Consider the following 23,946-nt stretch of genomic DNA (forward strand, 5'->3'; position numbering starts at 1 on the left):
AAAAAAAATAATGTTTATCTTTCTATAAATAGTATTAATTCTATACACAATAAAACCTTGTTAAGTCCATGATGAAGTTCTAAATATACATGACCCTGGGGATATAAGTACTGGAAGGTTCTTTGTATTATTAAACAATATGTATTGTTTAATTTTAATATATTTTTTGTTGATTTATAAACAAAATGTATGATATCGTTTAATACAATTTTATGGATATTTTGTATTCTATGTCTTATGAAATGATTTTGTGTTAAATTAGATTTTGAATATTCAGTTTCTAAGGAAAATACAAAAGCTTGAATTTCTGAGCACTTCCAAAAATAATGAAAATGCATTTTTATTATTTAGATATTGATTTTAATTTATTATATTAGTATATTACTTATATAATGTAATATTCCCATGTTTATTTTTAATTTTTTTATTTCAAATATAGCGAAAAACAAGAGAGATTATATTTACTTTTTCGGAATGTATAATCTTGGCCTTGCATCGTTAATAAAATTCAGTTATTTATCATTTAATCGGAAGATAACCATACCAGTGGTCCATACACTCCTGTACGCTCAATCACGCTTTCTTTTACATTTTTAAACTCTAAAAAACCGAAATATATGTTATATTTGGCTTAATGTGGAATAATTTAAAAACGAATCAAATATCAATGTGATTGGTCAAAATTCAATTTACTAAGAAAATTACTAAATAATTACTTTATACGCATTTTCAGAACGAAATATAGGAAACATTAACTAAGTATAATTGTTATAATATAAAATAACAGTTGAATCAAATTTAAATTATAAATAACCAGTACCAAACATAAGATAATTTCATATTATTACAATACTCTATGTTATAAAATTAATGTATTTTGTTTTTAAGGATTTTGTTCAATAGATAAATAATTTTAAAAATAGAATTATTGGTAAAATACACATTATTTATTATTGGACATTTTTTTTTTTTTCAAATATATAGTTCAAATAAATTTAATTTCATAAAGTATATTTTTATTACATAACAATATAAAAAATATACTATCTTAAAGATACAGAGTAAAATGAAAACAAATTCATGAAACATTATAGACTCGTGACAGAGGTATTCCGGGAGTGAAGATACGTATGATAAATTTATGAATCCATATAATATGAGAAGCAATTTTCAAAGAATACGTAAATACGTTTAAAAAATAATAAATAAAATAGTTAACATAATAAGAGTTGTTGACCATAAATTTATGGAATAAGTACAAAGATCTTTTCACTCTTCCAAAAATTTTCCAAAATATACTAATAATAATTGTATAGAATATTAATTCTAATACAATTTTTAATAATTATTAAGAGACGTATTTTAATTGATTCATAATGTGATTCAAAATTTTCAAGTAATTGATGATTATTTGATGCTGATACATCAAACACGATTCAAAACACATCAACATATTTTATTTTAATTCTAATATTTTTATTTCATACAGAATATTATCTATGCTAATAAAAATCTCGTATATTTATAATATTTATAAAACAAATGAATAATATATGTGTATCTGTGATGGTGTTTCAATGACTCAAACCTAATTAAAATTATTATGTTTTCCGAAATACTCTTTATAGTTTGATAGCTTTTAAATTATTAATGTTGCCTTGAAAGCTATTTATTTAATTTTCATTTATTTTGTTGTTAACAGGTATTTAAAGGGGCGGCAACTTGTTTTTACGCTTTTATTGGATTTGACATCATCGCTACCACCGGCGAAGAAGCTCATAACCCGAAAAAATCTATTCCACTGGCCATTATGGCTAGTTTGGTTATTATACTTGTAGCTTATGTTAGCTCTTCGATTATTCTCACACTTATTGGTAAGTAATTATTTATAACTACCTACTAATAGTATATAGTAAATCGTATAGTTTCTTAAAAATAGATTTAAAGTCATTTATAAATTTCAATCGTACCTCGAGTTAGATATCGAGATTAAAAAATAATTAAAATAATATTAAACGCATATTAAGTTTATAAGCCACGTAAAATAATTTAAGATATCAATTAAACTAAGTTGTTATAGTATTATATTAGTTATTTAAATGATTAAAATTGAACCATTAGGTAAAAATATTTTTACTGTTAAGTTGTATAATAAAATTGTTCGGAGCTATATAACGGATTAAAGTAGGTACCAAACTTAATTATTTAAAAACAAAGGTGAATTTAATGAAAATAGAAATAAATTCCAATGATTTAAAATAATGTGGGTTTTTTTGGATTTAAACATAAAGTTATCATGATTATAATGCATTTGTATATTTTGTTTAATAAAAAAAACAAATAAACAAGATTCTATATAAAAAAAAAACCTGTATAGAATTATAACAGGTACTTTTATAAACATTTCATAATTTATTATTATCGGACTATATAGGATATAATCGCTCAACTCTAAAACTATTGTAAAGTTTATTTTGTTCCAATTTGTTTTAAGTGTTATTAGTGTAAAATTCACTATTAAATATTTTCATTATTTAAAGCTATCAAGTATGCATTTTTATCGAATAAAATAATTTAATGTATAAATAAATTTTATTTATGAAAAAAGTTTTAGTAAATACAAGAATACAACTTTTTAACTGTGATTAAACCTCATTAGTAATGAATTATTGCTCAAGTGCGTCATTTTATAATTTTTATGAATACAAATTGAATAACAGAAGTCCACACCGGATATTATATCATATATCATTATCTATCAGTCACCTTGCGATCGACACGGTATTAATATACCTGTCACCTGACAATTCCGTTCAAATATTATTGATTGTATTATTATTGAATCTATTTTCTATATAATATAAATAATGTGATATTGATATTATGTTGGATAAATGCCAAATACATGTAAATAGCGTGAGTATTTTTTTTTTATTTTAAAAAATTTAATAGCTTGAAATAATTCGATCTAAACACGATCCATCATAAATCCATAAATTAAGTTTCAATAAAATGTTGATGACTCACTATTATTCTGGAACGATTTTACCACTATATTTAGAAAAACAAAAAAATTCTAAATAATCCTTTTTATCTTGTTAGCTTTTGTTGTCCCCAGATCATTGAGATTCGAAATAAAATCAACATTTATGATATCAAAATAAACATTTGTAAAAATGCCCACAATTTTTGGCTGAATGATTACACAACTTAAGATAATATTTTGATTTCTTCAGAGTTTGTTGTAATGTCATGTATATATTTTCTGATGCATGTATTGATTCAATATCCAACGTTGATATTTCAAAACAGAAGATTTTTCTAAGTATTTCGATACATAAAAATTGAATTTAGGGCAAGTAGTTTATGAGTTATAAATATTTAAAATTTGGATTAGCGGAGTAGTGGACAAACATTTTGCGGGGTAACCCCGTACCACTCCACTCTTCCAATCTAAACTTTAAATACTTATAACTCATAAACTACTAGCTCCAAATTCGATTTTTATATATCAAAATACTTAGAAAAATATTCTGCTCTGGAATATGAAATTAAAACTCTATGTTGTCATTCAAAAAATTAAAAAACATAAAAAATGATAAGGATTAAAAATATTTAAAAATATAATTTTTTAATAAAAACGTTGGTATGTAAAAAAAATATTTTGAAAAAGTCAATACTTTTTGAAATAGTGAGTGTTTTATAATAAATCAATCACCCTGTATAATGTTTATATAGGTATTTACAAATGTTAAATAATTAAAAATATATAATAGGTACATGACTTTAGAGAGTCCAATAATCCTGGAGACCAGTAAATACATCACCTCCAAAGTAGGAAAATAAATATACCTATTATAATATAATAATATAGGTACATTTATTATATATTATATGCATACAATATATTATATATATAAAGGTAAAATCATTATTAGTTATTACTGTACCTAACACAAATTGGGGAATATGCGAAGATTGTGACAATGAGAAACAGTGTTTTGCGGGCTCTATAAAACTTCCAATAATGAAATACAATCCATGTCCCATAATTTTACTTGTTTAAATAGTATATTTTTCATACAAAATACAACCTCGGTAGGTAGTCTAATGGTTTAACGCGTAGGAATGTAGGTATGACATTTGTTAGGTAGTAATTGTGGATGATAGTCAAGGATTCGAACCCCGTTGAATGAGAATAAAACACGTCCGTCAAGTTGGCCCCTGGCACTTTCTCCAAACAACTCAAAACGGGTATCAAAATTTTGCTACGAATTTGCTACATTTTGCTACGCTATTTTTAGAATTTGCTACAATTTGGTTTTTCCAGAATCCCGGAAAATCGAAAATTTCCCAGCACCGGCACTTTCTCCAAATAACTCAAAATTGGTATCAAAATTTTGCTACGAATTTGCTACATTTTGCTACGCTATTTTTAGAATTTGCTACTATTTAGTTTTTCCGGAAATCCGGAAACAAACATGCCGATGCTATCTTGACGTAGCACCGGCACTTTCTCCAAACAACTCAAAATTGGTATCCACATTTTGCTATGAATTTGCTACGCTGTTTTTGGAATTTGCTACCTCCTGGTTTTCCCGGAATCCCGGAAAACAGAAAATTTCCCAGCACCGGCACTTTGACCAAATACCATGATATAATAGGTATTAACATTTTTTATTTTCATAGATTATTGTTCAATTCATGTGCTATAATGCGTTTCACAACTAAATATAATGCGTTTCACAACTAATTTCACAACTCACGAAGTTCAAGTGAAGAAATAGGACATTACACTTCACATGTTAAAAGAGCTAATGGCCTGTGGAATATTCACGATGACTTGGTAAACTTACTATATTCTTTATTGAGTCAAATAAATGGTAAAACTAAAATGAATTTCTACAGTTCATTTATTTATAATATATACTATACTTAGACAACGATTGTCCAGTACTATAATATTAACATGTTGAAAATAGGTTTAAACATATATTGACTGGAATATGTTTAATTTGGAAATTTAAAATGTTGATAACATCTATTTAAATTCAATTTAATTTTTTGTTGTTCATACCCCGTGCTATAGGCTTTAAAAATGTATAATAAGTGCTGGCGCTAAAAGTATTTCAAGATTCTATACTTCCAACGCAGAAGAAAGTTCTGAATTTTATATATCTCATTAGTTGTGAAACGCATTATAGCACATGAATGGAACAATAATCTATGAAAATAAAAAATATTAATACCTATTATATCATGGTATTTGGTCAAAGTGCCGGTGCTGGGAAATTTTCTGTTTTCCGGGATTCCGGGAAAACCAGGAGGTAGCAAATTCCAAAAACAGCGTAGCAAAATGTAGCAAATTCATAGCAAAATGTGGATACCAATTTTGAGTTGTTTGGAGAAAGTGCCGGTGCTACGTCAAGATAGCACTGGCATGCTTGTTTCCGGATTTCCGGAAAAACCAAATAGTAGCAAATTCTAAAAATAGCGTAGCAAAATGTAGCAAATTCGTAGCAAAATTTTGATACCAATTTTGAGTTGTTTGGAGAAAGTGCCGGTGCTGGGAAATTTTCGATTTTCCGGAATTCTGGAAAAACCAAATTGTAGCAAATTCTAAAAATAGCGTAGCAAAATGTAGCAAATTCGTAGCAAAATTTTGATACCCGTTTTGAGTTGTTTGGAGAAAGTGCCGGTGCCAACTTGACGGACGTGAATAAAACTTATTTTCTAAAGAATTACAATATTTTTAAAACTGATTGTTGTTAATTCAACACTCCAATCGACAGCTATTGATATCACATAAAATTTATTTTGAACACACTAAAATATTTTTAAATTTGTATTTGTACTAAATTATGTTATTTTGACAATAAGTGGAATTAGAATAATCTATGATTGGTTGTGTAATGGTAAAACATTTATGGATGTTAAATTAACTCCAAAATAACTAAAAATTACTACCTTTAAAATAACTTATTTTGACTTATACGTCTGATGTGGTATCAACACCAAGTTTCTAGTGAGTGAAAACATACACGCCATCTTAGTAATTTTAACACCAATTCGTGCTAAATTAAATAATTTTTTCTATCTGTGAATAACGAATTAGTAAAATGAGACTGCACGAGGATACAAAATACATTTTACCTCTCTCTACTCTTTTTATTTAAACTAAACGACTTAAATATTTATAATTTGTTATTATAAACAACAATATCGTTTTCATTCAATTATAATATTATGTAAGACTAAATTGGTAAGTACTGTTTTATAATCGAAAGCCATTGGTTTTATTTTTATATGAAAATAAATAAATAAGGTTTCAAACAATGTACCTAATTCAAAATACAATCATCAATAACTTCGTATAATTTTGTTTGCTAAGTAAATTAATATAGTGTTAATAATAATTAATATGTTAAGTTTATTATTAACTATTAACCAAATATAACTGGTGATAACTTTTGATCACTGTATAATATATATAATTTATACATTATAATTATTGCGAGAACACATAATAAAATATATGAGTATAAAAAATATTTTGCACTTTGTAAACCACAATAATTTTCAACGGATGTTGTTATTTTTATTTTTATTTTTGAGTAATTTATCCATTTTTTCTATATATATATATATATATATATAGGTATATATATATAATGTAACGTTATAATATTTCCGCATCTGTGTAGCATTTATAGTTTTATTTATTTCTTACTTGTATACGAGTGAAACGACCGCAGCTTTATTATTATATACAAGTTGATTTTCTTGAAAACTATTCAGAACTATAGCTTTTCTTTAAATTATTTCACAATTGCCGGAAATTACTAACAATTTATTCTTAACCCAAAATAATAATTATTCGAATAAAATGTCTCTATAATTTATAGAACTTGTCTCGGAACGTATATAACTGTTCATTACTATTCAAAATAAAATTAATTTTCTAGTCTCATCTTGTTGAAGAGATTAACATTAAAAGTGCGTATTGTTTTCAACCGAGTTATACCCTATTTACCAGGTTTTGCAAACAAAAGCGTAACGAATTCAATAATGTTACTAGATATCTACGATAGTTTTATTTAAGAAATACCTATGATATTCTTGATGTTAATATAATATTGTTTTTTGTGAACTCTGGATTTGTTATGACCTATATACAAATGGGCGTCGGCTATATTATGTGTGACAAATGAAAACTCACGCTGTCATAGGGCATCTAACCGAATGGTGGTAGTTTTTTTTTTCACCACGTTGTCGTGCTCTCGGTATATCGGATTACGTACCATATTATATTATTATTATGTGATATTGTGCGTCACAGATGACTTGAACGAAGCATTCGTATTATGCAAAGTTAGCACAACAAGTGCATCTGGTACGGTGCAATCATTACAGGGTAACTGACGCTGACGATGGACAGAATAGACTCGCCAACGTGTGAGTCAAGTGGCGCCAATCATATACTTAGGGTATTTCAATTGAACTGCTTTAAAAATTGGTTGTTGAGTGAGTAAAATAATGGAGTAGATATATTTTCTAGGCTTTTTATTGTATCATTTTATTAAACACATGAATGCCATTTAATTGCTTATAATAGGTATACATATATAATTAGTTAAGCCGCCGTTTCTCAGTCTTTTGAAGGCAAGGTGGGTGGGTAATCGATCTATACTTAAACTGGGTATGTATAACCGGTGGATACCCTTGTAATATACGTTATATACGTAGATAAGATACCGTCAATATTCGTAAACGATCCGTCAGTAAGATTGACGCAAACACGCCATCAATAATGACGTGAGATGGCCATCTGCTGCGACTTATCTTCACTCGATTTCACAATGACGGATAATGTCATACCAACAGGTGGGTCCACAACTGATGCACAAATTTAGGACAGTCTGCATCGAAAATAATTGAAAGTATCGAATCGTAGCTGTTTTGAAACGAACGGCATGATTTCGAACCTTATCTACACGACGACGTTATCAGAAACGACCTTTGATTTTATTCATAAGTCAGTGCAATGCTGAACATCAATAATATAAACACACCAGGGCAGAACAAGACGTGACGGACGAAAACACCTCCAGAGATTACCCAGAGGAACAATTAATTAAATAATAAAACTCTTGAAATGTTTTAGACAGGCTTGGGAATTATTTTGTAGAACTAACAAGTAGCGAGTATCAAGTACGAATCTTATTTGAAATCTGATGAGATCGTAGTAAACCGTTTTAACACAATATACCTATCTTAAGTGGAATGGCCTGGGAATCGTTCTGGTGTTGTACCTCTCCTGGGCCGTTTTTATATAATACATTTTTAGTAAGAATTGCTATTCAGGTGTATAAAAATAATAAGTTGTCGCTAAATTTCATATTTGATAATATTATTGTGAATACTGAATATAACTACAGCGTTGATTGTACATACTCTTCTAACCCTGAATTATATTTTAACTTAAAATAACCCTAAAAAAATGCTTTATACGTGCTGGCTGTTACCGTATATTATAATATGCATATATACACAATTAATAATAATCGTTTTAAATATCATTGTAACGAAACGTTTTGTTTTTTTTGTTTTTGCAGTACCATATACGAAAATCGACGAGAACGCCGCTTTGTTAGACATGTTCGTACAGGTAGGCGCGCCTAGGTGTCAAATGGTCGTGGCCGCGGGTGCAATGGCAGGGCTATTGGTGAGCATGTTCGGTTCCATGTTTCCGATGCCCAGGATCATATATTCGATGGCCCAAGACGGTTTGCTATTCAAGTGAGCGTCCGAAACGCGAGTGGACGATTTGTTTTACGTCGATTCGCGAAAAATTAAAGATCTATCCCCGCGACTTAGTCGATTGCAATCATTATCATCACCGTAATTATCACCTAATATTTTGTATTGTATATATAGGTCACTAAGCCAGATTTTTCCGTTGACCGGTACGCCGGTAGTGGCCACTGTGCTGTCAGGCGTTGCGTCCGCAATAGCAGCCCTCGTCATCAATTTGGACACGCTGATCGAAATGATGTCCATCGGTAAGTACTTCAACTGGTTAGTTAGGTAATGTAAGACTTTTCTGATGTGTGTTAATCCCTACATTGTATTAGAAACACGATTCGTATTTCCACGAAAACGGTAGCTGCGCGTCCTTATAAGAGCATAACCACAAATCATTAAATCCAGCGCAATACGAACCTATGTTATTTTAATCGTGGTATTAGGGAACCGAATAAATCCATACAAAGTCGATCACATTTGCATTTTGTGTGAACTTAAGAGGCAGTCTGCATATGTAGTCACATAGTGTTGTTACTTTGTATGTCACCGTCTTATAAACACACGACATGACAAATTTTCCTTCAACAGAACAAAATATAATATGTAATGATGTTAGCTTTATTGTACCAAAGAGTCAAATATACCATATTATATATTCAAATTTACAGGTTAAAACATTGTTAGTGTCTGTACGTCGAGTTATTACGATAGTTCAATTTTTAAGCGAACAATATAGTGTGATAGTATCTATTATAGTGTAGCATAAGTTTGAATACCTATATATTATTATATTAAACCATTTTTATTAAAACAAAAAAGTAATTTAAAAAATCGTATTAAATAGGTAGTGATTTTATAATTGGTGCTATTCGTTAATAAGAAAAACGTATATAATCTTTTATTCGAAATGCGGTATGGTTTAATTATATATAATATTTGAGTTAAATAATTTCTCATTAAATATTGTTCGAGTAATCTAAGGATCATGGTCCATAAACATTTTTATTGTTTTACTTTTTATTTATCTTCATCTAAATTATAATTGTATGACATAATTTGATTTGTTGCCTATGTATTAGTCAAATTAATAATAACTAGTTATCGAGGGGTTTAATTGTGTTGTATACATATATTTTTGAAGTCAATAAATAATGGATTTGCAAATTGTATACTGTTCGTTATAAGCTTAATCAAGCTTATAACATATCATGTGTAAAATATTTAAGGTTAGATTACGTAGGTAAGGTACGTATAACCAACGATTTGGTAAATTATTCTAGAATACTTAATCACTTATCATTAACTATATAAATACCTGCTCAGCGTAATTTCCGGTTTCAATGAATGTTTTAAATTTTTGTCCCAAGCTTTAATTTGGTTCATCACTTTTCAGATGATCCAGGAGATAAATTCCCAATTTCATTCACAATATTGTATATTTATAACGATTACAAGATTTTGTCTTCCATTATGAAATCATTTCTGTCCTAATGTTTTAACCCCTAATTCCTTTGTTCAGTTACGATAATTTAGGACACGCTTAAGAGAATATAATATAATAGGTATTACAATTTATTTATACACAGTTCAATATTTTGTTTAAAATTACATGTGTTTGCCTCACGTCACGAAAAATAATCTCGTTTGGACGCTTTATAAAAATGGTTCTACTAAATTTCAATAGTCAGTATTAATATTATTATGATGTATTATATATAATACTACCTACATACAAGGCGAATCGATGAAATCTTGAAAGCTTTTGAAACCATGTCGGGATCAGCGCGTAACATCCGAAAAGAGATTTGTCGTCAAAGAAATCACCTATATACTATTGTATATTGTATTGAAAGGAGTTCGATAAATAAAATAGATACGGTATAATGTGGGACTACGTATACGGGATAATATCCATCTCATATTGCCATTTATATAATATAAGAATATTGTAATTTCATATTATTACATTGTTGTTGATCGAAATTTCACGAACAACAGTCGTTGGCCAAAATTCAAATCAGCAATAATATTATCTAATATTCTTGAAATTGATATTCTTTAGAGTTCTCCTCGGTGGAACAACATCGTAGGTTCTAAATAATTAAAACAAATTGACTTAAATCAAAAATATGAATCATAGTAATATTATGACTTCGTATAGTGCTCATACTCACATTACACAATTTATTAACCTTTAGGTATGTTAATTTCATTCACTATGGAAACTGAAATGGAATTATGGTTAATTTATTGTAAAATTTGAATAGTTAGAGCGCATATAGCAGGTTCATATACTATAATGAATAAATCATTAGTTGCTTTTTGGGTTTAATGCGCAACTTGTTGGTTAAAGTGTATATTATATACGTTATATATATACATATACAGTATTATAGTTATATTATATGTATATAGCTTGATTTTGTTCCATGGAAATGTCTCAATGGCATCGATAACTGGTACGTAATGGACTAATGGATATGTTTTTGCAACGCATATATTATATATGGCCCAACAAGAATGGTCCAAGTAAATTATTATAAAAAGCTCCAATTATTTTTGATTGAATGTTCAATTTTTCAAATAGATTTCCTAGGTAACTAGTTAAACTGATAACAAAATACAATAGTAGTAGAAAAAACGGAAATCTCATTCACGGTTCACCGTTCACCGTCATAAATTGACAAAATCATTCGGTAGCTGGTCAAACAATATAATAATAATATATCGCAAATAATTGCGGATGGAGACGTTTTCAGAAGCTAAATTAAATTGTTTTAAGTTTACATAGGTATCAATTGAATTAATATGATACTACTACTACGTATTGTACTATATTTAATCGATTTTCTCTATTGGTATAAAAAAATATATACTTTTAAAATACTATTGGGTATATTATTATTTTTACGTAATATATAATTTATAAGATAAGTGATAGTTTCTATAAAAATGATTATATTTGTTTAGCTATGTTTTGTTACAACGTAGTTATATGTTAAGAATATAATTGATGTTGGTAATTTTATTTATAGTAATTTTTTATTTCGTTGAATTAGACAAGTTGTTTTGCAAAAGATGATTTTTAAATGTACTGAAGTACAGATATACTCACTTTGAAAAGTGTTTAAAAAATAATTTGAATGCTCAGAAAAAGTATTTATAGAATACTAGATAAGAATTTACAAATATACATATTTATGTATCTTTAGATCAAGTTTAGTTTTTTAGTATTAAATTTGTTTAAAATTCTACAAGTACTGCATTATATTGTGGGTGTAAAGGCGGGTTCCACTTATACGCGTGTGCCGTGTACACGTGAAATGTTCAGCTATGTCAAACAACACGGTAACGTGGTTAATGATGTGATAACCTAAACCAATCAACCAATCACAGCAAAGGATTTGCGCGAACATGTGTAGCGGAAACCCTCCTTAAGTGCAAGTAACTATAAATTTCACTCCTGTTTTCTTATTTTAAAGTTCAGTTCATTGTCGTACTAAAAAAAAAAACAAATATCTCAATTATTGTGAAAAGTGGTATTGAAAATGTTCTTTCAAACTTTCCCCCCCCCCAGTTTTATTACAAAATCGATGGGCGATAGTAGGTACCTATTTTGTATATTACTGCTACACAATGGTGTTTGGAATGAATTAAACAATTTGTGGGTTGTGCTTTATTGAAGACGATTGATTATCTGTATATTTAACGATATGAGATTTATACAAATTAAAACATCCCTTCAATAGCCAATTTGTAAGATTTCGTGTATAGATTAAATTGTATATAATGACTTGATATAGTTTCATGCACGTGGACATTAATATATTATATTTTTTCAATATTAATGTTATTAAATCTAAAATAGTTATTATATTTAAAATAAGAAAAAACAGCTATTTAATTTTAAATACAGATACTTTCTGGAAAAAATATTTAAAATACGTGGATTCGAGTATTCACAATTACTGTTTGAATAATTTTTCTCGAGTACTTTACAAAACAGCAGGAATGTGTAGAATATAATATGAGAGTATATTATGGTATATTATATCAGTGCTGTGTAAATAATACATCTCATATTCTCGTCATTACATTATTATATTTTGTGATCAATCGAATAGGCGAATTATGAATTGATAACCGACAAAATCAACTCACAACATCTAAAATTTGTTTATTATGTATTCTGGATATTCGTTTATTATATAGAACGGTCTTTACTGTTCTACGTGTTTGAAGTTTGCACAGAAATATTCGGGACCGCAGTAAATTGCTTGTCGTACACTATACGCAAAATCAATATTCCGTAATACATTATGTATCATCAGAGAAAAGACTGTAAATATAGGGTTCGAGATCAAATTAAAATTGTGGCGGCGGCGGCGAGTCGAGCGTGTGGGCAGCACAACAATCGTCATCGCGGGTGAACGGCGGGGTCGCGTCTAGAAATTCGATCGCTGCAGCGATAATATCAATGATAATACATTATAAATTATTATATATTATACTATTATTAATATTATTATTATTATTATTCGCCACACGCAAATAACAACCACCCAAATAACGATGACCGTTATTATATTTTATGTTTTGTCGTGAAGGCACGTTGTTCGCCTACACTTTAGTGTCGACGTGCGTGCTGATACTCCGGTACCAACCACAGACATCCACAGTAATACATTTCTTCCCGGAGACGATGCGATCGCCCATGAACGCGCCCAAACAGATCGTCACCAACGGGCGGGTAAACTTTGTAAGTATAAAACGACCGCGGTTATAATACGCAGGTGGGTTTGCGACCACTGACCGGGTCGTGGTGTTACGTGTTGTTGCAGGTGGTGCAGGACGACCAAAAGTACGCGTACACGAACCAGGGGTACGGTAACCAGACGTCGTTCTACCAGACACAGTTGCCGCTGCCGCAACAAATCATACCGTCACATCAGTCGCAGAGAATAATGGTGCGAAAAGTGACGAGAAGGTAAACGAATTTCCATTACGTTATTATCATAATTATTATATGTATAATATTATTATAAGTTAATGAATATTATCATTATCATCATGTTATACCACCATGGAATAAGAAAATTCCATATAATATAATACTGATCGTTAGTTGTATATTGGAATAAATCGAATTTTTTTTTACAAGCTAGTGGTATATAAATACACGTTTTCAGATAAATTTCAAATTTTTAATCCTCTCGGTACGCGCATGCGCAACGCAACTTATTTATTTTTTTAATAGCAACTGGTATTTTTGATACCAAGTTCGGGTAGACTGAATTATTTTAAGTCATTTTGACCATTTAATCATGGCTCTAAAATCAAAATTGACTGAATGAGAGCCATTTAAATTTTAATAAATAATATATTTTTACAATTCATTATTTTTATTTTTATTTTTAATTTTATTTTACAATACGGGACGAACCTTTTAATACATTATTATAATAGTATAATAATAATAGTTTTGTTTATGGAAACGAGGCTCAATTTTGGAGAGAGAATGAAGGGTCAGTGTTGGCAATGCGCATTAGACGGATGATCGGTGAGTTAAGATAGTAGTTTGAGGAAGAGAAAGGTATAAGAAATGGAACAGATGATTGTGTACGGCGGGAGGGGACATTAAATGAGACACGGGATAGTGATTCAGGACTGTCAATTTTAGATGAAAGAAGATAGAATAGAAATGTCAAGTTAGCTGAATGACGACGATCGGCGAGGCTTTCTAAGGAAAAGAGGCGTTAGATTGGCGTGTAATCGTGAGGTGGACAGACTATCTTTAGTTGTAAGCAGCTTGACGGAGGAATTTTCTTTGAACCCTTTCTATCATGCTACGTGCGGAAGCGGTGGACGGGTCCCAGAGGACGGAACCATACTCAAGGATGGGACGGACTAGGGAGCAGAAAAGAGTTTTAGAGGGGAGAGCAAGTGGAAGTCTGAAGAGACACGGTTTATGAAACCTAGCAGTTTAAGAGCTTTACAACATATTATCTGAATATGCATATTAGGGCACAGGTTCCGTGTGTTCCATAATCCTAAATCCTTTACATAATTATTACAGGTTGTTAAGGCGGTATTGTTTACGGAGTAAATATGCTCGATTGAGCATCATTATAAATTATAAAATGCATAAAACCATTTATAATTATTTATTATTGGTTACTTTTTGAATATTTTTACGTATCGATTTTAATTAAATTATTTTAGATCCATATTATGTTAATCTTATTTATAACAAGTATATATATAAAATTAAAAAAAATACGTACAAATATTCAAAAAGTAATCAATAATAAATAATTATAAATGGTTTTATGCATTTTATAATGAATTGTAAAAATATATTTTTTATTAAAATTTAAATGGCTCTCATTCAGTCAATTTTAGTTTTAGAGCCATGATTAAATGGTCAAAATGACTTAAAAAAATTCAATCTATACCCGATATTGGTATCAAAAATACCGGTTGCTATTAAAAAAATAAATAAGTTGCGTTGTGCATGCGCGTACCGAGATGATTAAAAATTAATCTGAAAACGTTTATTTATATAGCACTATAGCTTGTAAAAAAAATTCGATTTATTCCAAAATAATCTGGCTGAAAATTTCAGTGTTCCCTAAATTGGTGAACACACGGTATATTATATATTTTTATATGTTCTAAAAGCAGAACACTGCCAAGTATTAGGATTTTAGAATAAAACAATGTTTGTATTAGACGTTTAATAGAAATACGAAAAATATATCACATTTAGATGTGTAAAGTTTGTTAAGATCCACGGTACGTACTTACAAATAATTTTTTTGGTCTCTATAGAGTAATATTGACACAGTTCAACGTCGTTGATAGATCTCTTTACATCGTCCATCTCTCTTGCACATGTAACGATAATATTTTACTATCCAACACGCGTATACTCCGTTTGTTATCCAATTATGATGTAACATTTTATTATTTAATCTCTTTCTATCTTTCCCACTTACTGTCAATTTCTTCTTTCTGTATTTTCTTTTTCTCTTATACTTCCTTTTTATCTGTCACAAATTCAATTATAAACTTCGTGCAGAGGTGTAACATGCGTAGTTTGAGTTCAGTGCAAGCATTAAGCCATTAAATGTTCTATAATATTGGATATATATATAGGTTACTATATGAAATTGTTAGTTATGGGTTTACGCCACACACGATTTTATTTTGTTTAAGTAAAATCAATAAAGTGACAAGTTGAAATCATATATTATTATATTATGTGATAACATACAATAATATAATACACTCGTAGCAGTGTCATGATAAGAAATAAACTTTGAAAAATATATTTTGTGTTTCAATACAGAACACGTACATTCCATTATATAATATGATGATGATTGAGTGAACATGCACTGTACTTACACTAACACTAAGATATAATTACATTCAATTAAATTTTGAGTAAAAAATTAAATGATTTTCATGGGACTCAAACCAATTATTATTACATTTGAATCATGGATTATAAACAAAGAATATCAATTGCACTTTTCTGTAAAAAAACACATTTTACGCACCTAAAGGTTAAGATTTACGTTCCTGCCGATATTATTAGACGGCATTATTAATTATAATTTTTGATTCATAAAACAATGCCAAACATCCCATGTTATAATAGTCTAAATTAAATCAGAACCTGTAGTGTTTTGATAATTATCAATCTTTTTCTGTTCTTTTGTATCTAAAATTATTCTAGCTAGCTGAAAGAAGAGTTCAAGTCAATTTAGGGTTTTTTTTTTAAATAAGTATTATCATCAGATAAACAAATTCCTGGTTTTTCTTAAATTGTATTTATTTAAGGTAGGTATACTTTGTACCAATATTTTATTCTCAACTCAAAAGCTATGTCACCATAATCAGCTTCTAGCAAGGATGATGTGGGTTTGCCAATGTAGAATTATTTTTAGTTATAATCCCACCATCAATTTTATTATATTGTTCCTAGTATTAATCATTTTGTAATTTTTTCTTTCATTTTATTTTCCAATTATTAATATTTAAGGATAGGTAATATTTTATTTATAGCTTTAATTTTCTAACATTGGACTAGCTGCACATACTTTAAATATAAAATAAGTAAATAAAATTGCTGATTTTTCAATTTATTTAATCTCCATTTTCTAAATTTTGAGCCAGTCATTCGAACAAACGTACATTTATATTTTCCGAAAATATTATCTTCCAGAATGGTTTTTCATATATTATAATACTTTATCGCAATGACCGATTATTATATGGAATACAAATCTCAACGAACCAATTACTATTCGGACGGTAATTAAAATTTTTTTTAAATAAAATTTGGTAGATATATTATTAATTAGGGTTAACGAAAAAACAATACGACCACTAACAATACACATTTGTATCCATATAATAGCTAGGTAGGTAGAATTAACTTATAGCTGTAAATTCAATAATCTTTCACCAAAACATTTTCACACTACGTGAATAACATAATGTAATTTATTATCACCGTTCATGTCTGTCGCGTACAAACGAACAGAGATAATTATTTTTTTTTTAATTATTTTGGTAGTTGAACACTAAGCACGTACTCGTTCGTTTCAAAATAATATCATGTTTGAAAATGTCATTTGATACATGAACAACGCGTTATGCGCTATACGTATATTATATTATACGATGTGCACACTTCCATGCTCTTGACAATAATAATGAGAAAAGTATAAGATTTACATTTTCGAGATTTTATCAACAAAAAGCAAAAACGACGTTTTACTATGATATCTTAAATTATGATGTACATGAATAATGCGACATTCGCATAAAATTATAATATAAAACAACGATCTACTGTTATGTTTCGGAAGAGGAAATATTATCCGGTGAAATAGATAACATATCATTCCTATAGTAACTCCGAGAAGAAAAGGGACCTAATCATGTACTTTTGGAAAAAAATACAAGTGCAAATTTTCAAATGGTACCTACCTAACTTGAAGTGTACTTGTAAATGTTTGGATTGGGTCTCAAGAAATTGTTTTCCTATCAAAACGTCGTACGGTTTTCTATTGTCGGAAAAATGCATCAACCCGAGGGCCATCATTACAACAACGGTTCGGATCGATTGGAGATATTTTTCAAAACGTTTTTGCATCCTCTTGTCGACAAAATCATAGCAGCTATCGCAAACGTCAGCTTCTCGTCTTCACCGAAACGTGTACCTATTGTGACGCTGCTTGTATTTATATATATATTTGTATAATATAATATACCGGAAAATTTTGCGCTTTTCGAATTCGATTTTGATCACACGCTAACCACATCGGTCACGAAACACGATAACGCTAAAGTGGGTTGTTATAGTTTATTTTCGTGGCAATAACACTTTTCGGATTTTCTCCGTTTTATTATCATCAGACTCCCGCAGCGGCGCGGGCGATCGATAAAACAAACGCCGCCGCCGGTAAGCAGCTCGCGGTCTTCCGTCTGTGACATCACGCTCGTTCGTTTATTATTGTTTTAATATTATTATACGGATACGTTGGTAGGTAGGTACAATATAATAACATGCGTGTAGATAATGTCAATGCTGAAAACTGAACAACTATATAATATGTACCTATAATATTAAAATAAGTAATGAGATGAATGTTATACAAACGATATAATCCTATTATTATTATATTATGATCATCATACTACCTAGGTATGTTATTATAATAATTGCGGCCCGGTGTGGCCTATTATATTATATTATATTATTATTAATATTAACGAACATATTATATTATACTGGCGTGTTGCGTGTATTGAGGCGATTAATTATGTCTTTGAGAAATAAAATATTATAATATCACATTATTTCTTATCGTATACGCAGCGATCAAAGCGATTTGACTATGATTTTTTCTCGACTAACTATTATAATATATGTATAATATTATTAAGTTTTACGTCGTTTCACCATTACCCAAGAGAAACCCCATCGTAAAGTATAGATACTATACAGTAATTAACTTTGTATTAAAAACAAATATTAAGTTCATCAAGAATTCACGACATGGGCATATCGATAGTATACTATTTTTTCAGAACTCAGTTTTCTCGATTCTAGACAGACCTCATTCGACGCTGTAATTCCATCACTGTAAACATTCAAAACTTATTAATTATTATTTATTACACAATAATATTATTATTATGTTAGTCAGAAGCAACCGAGCTGCGCAAATTTATTCGAACAACTCAACCTACGTTTCAGCATTTCTGATTTGCACTTAAAATAAATTATATTAATCAGTTTCATTCGACTGACAATGCGTATTCGTTTAGGGATATATAATACGAAATTTAATAACGAACAAAATGGCACGATCACACCGTATATAGTGGCAGCGAGGTACGCGTAGCTGCTGTCAGCGTATAATATTCTATTGCAAATAAGCAGTTCATGAAAAAAAATTATAATAATCAAACATATATAGGTGATTATCCACAACTGCTGTGATCTGTGGGCTGCAAACGGCCAAATCCACAATATATTATAATATTTTTTTGTGTGATATTAATACATTTAGTAGATTTAATGGGTATATATAATTATTCTGGAAAATCTCTACCCGTAATTCGTTTTCAATCAATTGTGATTTTGTTTTATTTTTTCTTCGCATCTGATGCCAAAAGCGTTGTTCGATATCCAATTAACTCACGATAATTGTGTGCAATAAATGTCATTCGTGTTACGATTCGACTATAAAATTATAACGACGTCTATACATACCTTTTTTCCCCTCCCTGTTAATTCGAAATTTACAATTAGGCTAAAGGTATACTAGCTATACATATATATATAATTATACCTTGCACGGGCCTGACCGTAGTGTAGGTATAGCTTGTATTGAATTCAATAATAAAATATGTATTTGCACGACGTGAATTATTACTATTACTTTGTTTGAATCAGTTCACCAGATTCGGATGACACGTACTTCGGAGACGACTCCGAGGAGGGGCGTGACGATCAATACCTGGTTTCGGACAGGTGTGAGAGCAAATTCTATGGTTCCGTTCACGGAGGATCGACCGCCGGATCGACGGCCGCGGCAGGAGGGTTTAGTGCGGCCAGCGCCAACATCACTAGATCCATCAAGGTAATGATGATAATAATTAATAATAATATAATATTCGCTATGGGATCTGAGAGTTATTAATACCTAAATATCGTGTGAGAGCACTTGCCATCGACAATATGACAAAACCTCTAGCCAGTTATGTTTTTAATCGATCATTATAATTGATAAGAGCGAAATAAAATAACGTTATAATCGTCAGTTGAAAAAAAAAATGTTTTGTTCAAATCCCAATTAGGAACCGACGCGATTCTCATTTATTGAAAATTAATGTATTACGGTAAATTGGTAAATAGGTTCATTGTTTGTAACAGATTTACATTAGAATAATATTGTCATATTAGTTATGACTGTTATGAGCATACGTAGATTAAATAAAAACACTATGGATCAGCGTTTCTCAACCTGTGGTAGCGTACCACTTATGATAAGCGCTATGCTCTTCAATGGAATCCTAAGAAAATCCTAATTCATAAAAAAAATTAAATGGAACATGATTAATTTTAGTTATTCACATAAAATATTATCATCATTTTGTAATTCCTAATAAATTACAATTCCATAAATATAAAAAAACGTACATTTTTTTTATTTAAGCTAAAAAAAAAGTCATGTGGAACATGAACATTTTCAAACTGTGTAGGTGGTACGCATATATAGAAAGGCTGAGAACCGCTGCTCTAGATAGATAACACTAATACAATAATTTGTAGTTCATAATTTCGATTTTGATTTGACTCACTATAATAGTGGCACACGAAGGCAAGAAATTAGTCAGTGCTTATTGCCCACCTCATCCTACCACTGTCTCTCGCGAATCAAATCTAAATTAAAATAATTATCGATAAATGATTACATAGACATCGCTTAACTATTTAGTGTTATTTAATCTGTAATAGTGTGTGTAAGGTGTATAATCCTACTACCCCATTCCCTCTCGAAGTTAGTGATAGGACACGAACTATTGATTACTATATTATTAATGAAACTATTTCTAACACTTTCAAATCCGTGAACTTATAATATTTGTAAAACCTTTTTGAACACACCTGAGGAGTACTGAGGCAAAAATAAATTATTAAACATTGAACAGCCGCAATGTCTTATACGTTAAAACAGTCACGAGAACTTAATATTATTCGTCGTAATAAAATATTTATAGCTACGATACTTCATGGAAATTTTTATTTTATAAAAAACCGCAGCCCGGTTCAATATTGTTGACACACATGTACTTTGACAATATTTCACTATAGTAATAAATCGTTTATGTTATCGATATACCACAACTCGGCGACAGACGGAAGTGGAAGAATACCGAGAACGCGTAGGTAGGTATCACATCGTTATGAATTATGACGTTTTATATTATGACAAAATAACGGTTATTGTTGCGTCATGAGGTTGCGGATAAAGTGTATTAAAACAATAATAATAATACCAATTATAAAGATCGTTCAATGAAATAAAAATTGATTTAAAAACATTTTAGTGTAAAAACACATAATTATAGTGGTGTCTTTCAATTAAAACCCCAATGTAAAAAAAAGATGCTGTAGGTTTGGTCGGTTTTTGGTCGGCATAATATTATTTCATAATTGCGTCACATTCTTTACGCATAAGTGTGTAAGTTTTCAAAATTATATGACAAATGTTGACACAGATGTTGATAACTGCTGACAAACTGCCCATTCGAGTCCCATCACCTAAGCTCCTATGCCAAGGACTTATCGTCTTAACGGTCAAGTCGTCAATTAGACAAGCGTACTGCGTTTAAACGATCAAGTCTCTGAACGTCGCATCTAATTATAATTTCCACCCGAATTTTGTTGAAAAACATCAATTTCCCTTGGCGTTTTGATGAAGAAACTTTAACCGAAACCACAATGATACCACAGCTAGTATATGGTTTGGTAATTATAAAATCTACAGGAGATAATATATAATATGGGTAGGTCAAATTTTCTCGTGCCTATAAAATATATTTAATAATATGCAATAACTGCTGCTGCAACGTGGCAACAAAGGAGTAAAACTAAATAATGATTATATAAATAATGAGAAGTGTGTAGTATGTATAGTGATAATAACGCTAATCACTTATTTTTAATCAAAATATTCAGTAATTTACACGCGTTACTGTAAAGTGTAAGAAAAAAACTGTTAACTACCTATGGTACATAACATATTATTAAGAATAAACGGTTAATGCAATTATGTAAACTATGTAAATTATTATTAAATCCATTTACTATTAGTACAATTAAGCAGCTTTTCGTGTAACTATTCAAAAAATATTTGATTTCTTTAGTTATAACATGAAAAAAAATATATATCCAATTATATTATACCAATAGGTATGACAATATGTCAATATGTATATTATACATTATTTTCACCACCCAAAAATAGCTGTGAGCGATTTATTTTTTCTGGAATAAACACCAGCATCAATAAATTTAATGTAATCGAGTTTCCCTGTTACGTGTCAGAGGTAGTATATAATTTGGCGGGGAGCTGATTTTTTATATGCACTATTTAATCGTTATGTAAATGTAATTTATGGTTTAAAGGTCATAAATTTATAAAATATATCAAAGTTCACGGTAGGATGGTCATTCGATAACGGGATGACCGTTTGACTGTCGCTGTGCATGTGCGATAATTTTTCTCTGTTTTCGGTGATCTTCCTTGTGAAAACAGGCGGCCACGTACCTGTGCCCAGCCATATTCCCATGGGTGGACATGGGACCGGCCACCGAGGAGAGTGGAATGGTGGTACTCAAACTGGTCGGCGTGTTTTACGTGCTTATCATCGTGTTTGACGTGCTGCTGGTGTTCGTGTCTTCCGAATCATCCACTTTTGTCTACATCCTGTTGTACGCCCTGCTGATCGCAGTGATCGTTGTGCTGGGCGCCATATCCCGCAAGCCCCAAAACAAGTGAGTGCTGTTTTTGAATTTATAATATTATTATTAAGTAGCTAAGTATATTGATATGAATATGTATTATTATCTATCAGTTCATGAATATTATTTAAATATCATCAGTTTTTGTCTTTTTAATCACCCAAGATTCAGGTAACACGGTTCAATGTGGTTTAAGTTTATACCAAAGGTCAAAAGTGGAACAATCTACGTTCGTTATTTTTCGTTTTATGAGAAACCGTCATGCCAAAGTTATAATATATAATAGTGTAAAAACACTATATAGGCATTTTCCACTTTTTAGATTTGAATTGAGTTCTTTGATTTTCTTGGATCTAATGGTGTATTTTTTAGCACATAAAACATATAGCATTGTATCCTAAATAAACTAAATGTACCGTAAGGAGGAAAAATGGAACCTCGATGTAAACAAAATCCACATACATATAATGCTATCAAGCCAATTTTAGATATTATATATTTTATTTTTTAGGTACCTACCTATATAATCAATGGTATCTAATATGATATATTGGAGTATATATATTTTTAATTATAATTACAATTTCAAAATGTTTATAAATATCTTCTATTAAATCCTTGTCCGTATAACTATTAAAATCTTGTATTTTTTGTAACTGAAAGTTATCCTGAGTTTTGATATAAAAATGACAAAAATTTATTTAAGAATAATCTCAATGATTACCTTCCTATATTAATTAAATAAATTCCAATCGACTTTCATTTTACTTAACATTTAAATGTGTAATTCTAAGGTTTTGTTAATTTATGTAAAATATACTTCCAGATATAGGTTACCTATTGACTTTTCACGTACTGAAAATGACGATAAGGCACCATTAACAAACTGTCAATAATGACTATAGGCAATAACGCAATCACCTATTTTATCATGCCAAATAAATGCAGGAAACAGGAAATGTATAAAACAATTTTTATTAGAGAACACGGGGTTTATTTTAGCCTATATTATAATATTGTGTTGTTTAGCATTTGGCAAATAGGTAGTTGGCTATACTATAATACCTCACGCCGCCGCCATAAGAAAT

At 29.8% G+C, this 23,946-nt stretch overlaps 1 protein-coding gene across 2 annotated transcripts in view; it reads left to right on the forward strand.

Moving 5' to 3' along the window:
* LOC107166364 (solute carrier family 7 member 14) overlaps positions 1-23,946 on the forward strand; it is a 103,814-nt gene that overhangs the window by 70,808 nt on the left and 9,060 nt on the right. For both annotated transcript variants that reach the window (XM_015514996.2, XM_089228798.1), the window contains exons 6-12: positions 1,703-1,874; positions 8,616-8,799; positions 8,938-9,062; positions 13,413-13,564; positions 13,647-13,792; positions 19,784-19,970; positions 22,653-22,891. In XM_015514996.2, the coding sequence (XP_015370482.2) occupies positions 1,703-1,874; positions 8,616-8,799; positions 8,938-9,062; positions 13,413-13,564; positions 13,647-13,792; positions 19,784-19,970; positions 22,653-22,891 (1,205 nt within the window). The remainder of the gene's footprint in view (positions 1-1,702; positions 1,875-8,615; positions 8,800-8,937; positions 9,063-13,412; positions 13,565-13,646; positions 13,793-19,783; positions 19,971-22,652; positions 22,892-23,946) is intronic.

The sequence above is a fragment of the Diuraphis noxia genome, unplaced genomic scaffold (assembly GCF_037042655.1).
Source record: "Diuraphis noxia isolate RWA-SAM2 unplaced genomic scaffold, SU_Dnox_SAM2 contig0005, whole genome shotgun sequence".
Classification (NCBI taxonomy): Eukaryota; Metazoa; Arthropoda; class Insecta; order Hemiptera; family Aphididae; genus Diuraphis; species Diuraphis noxia.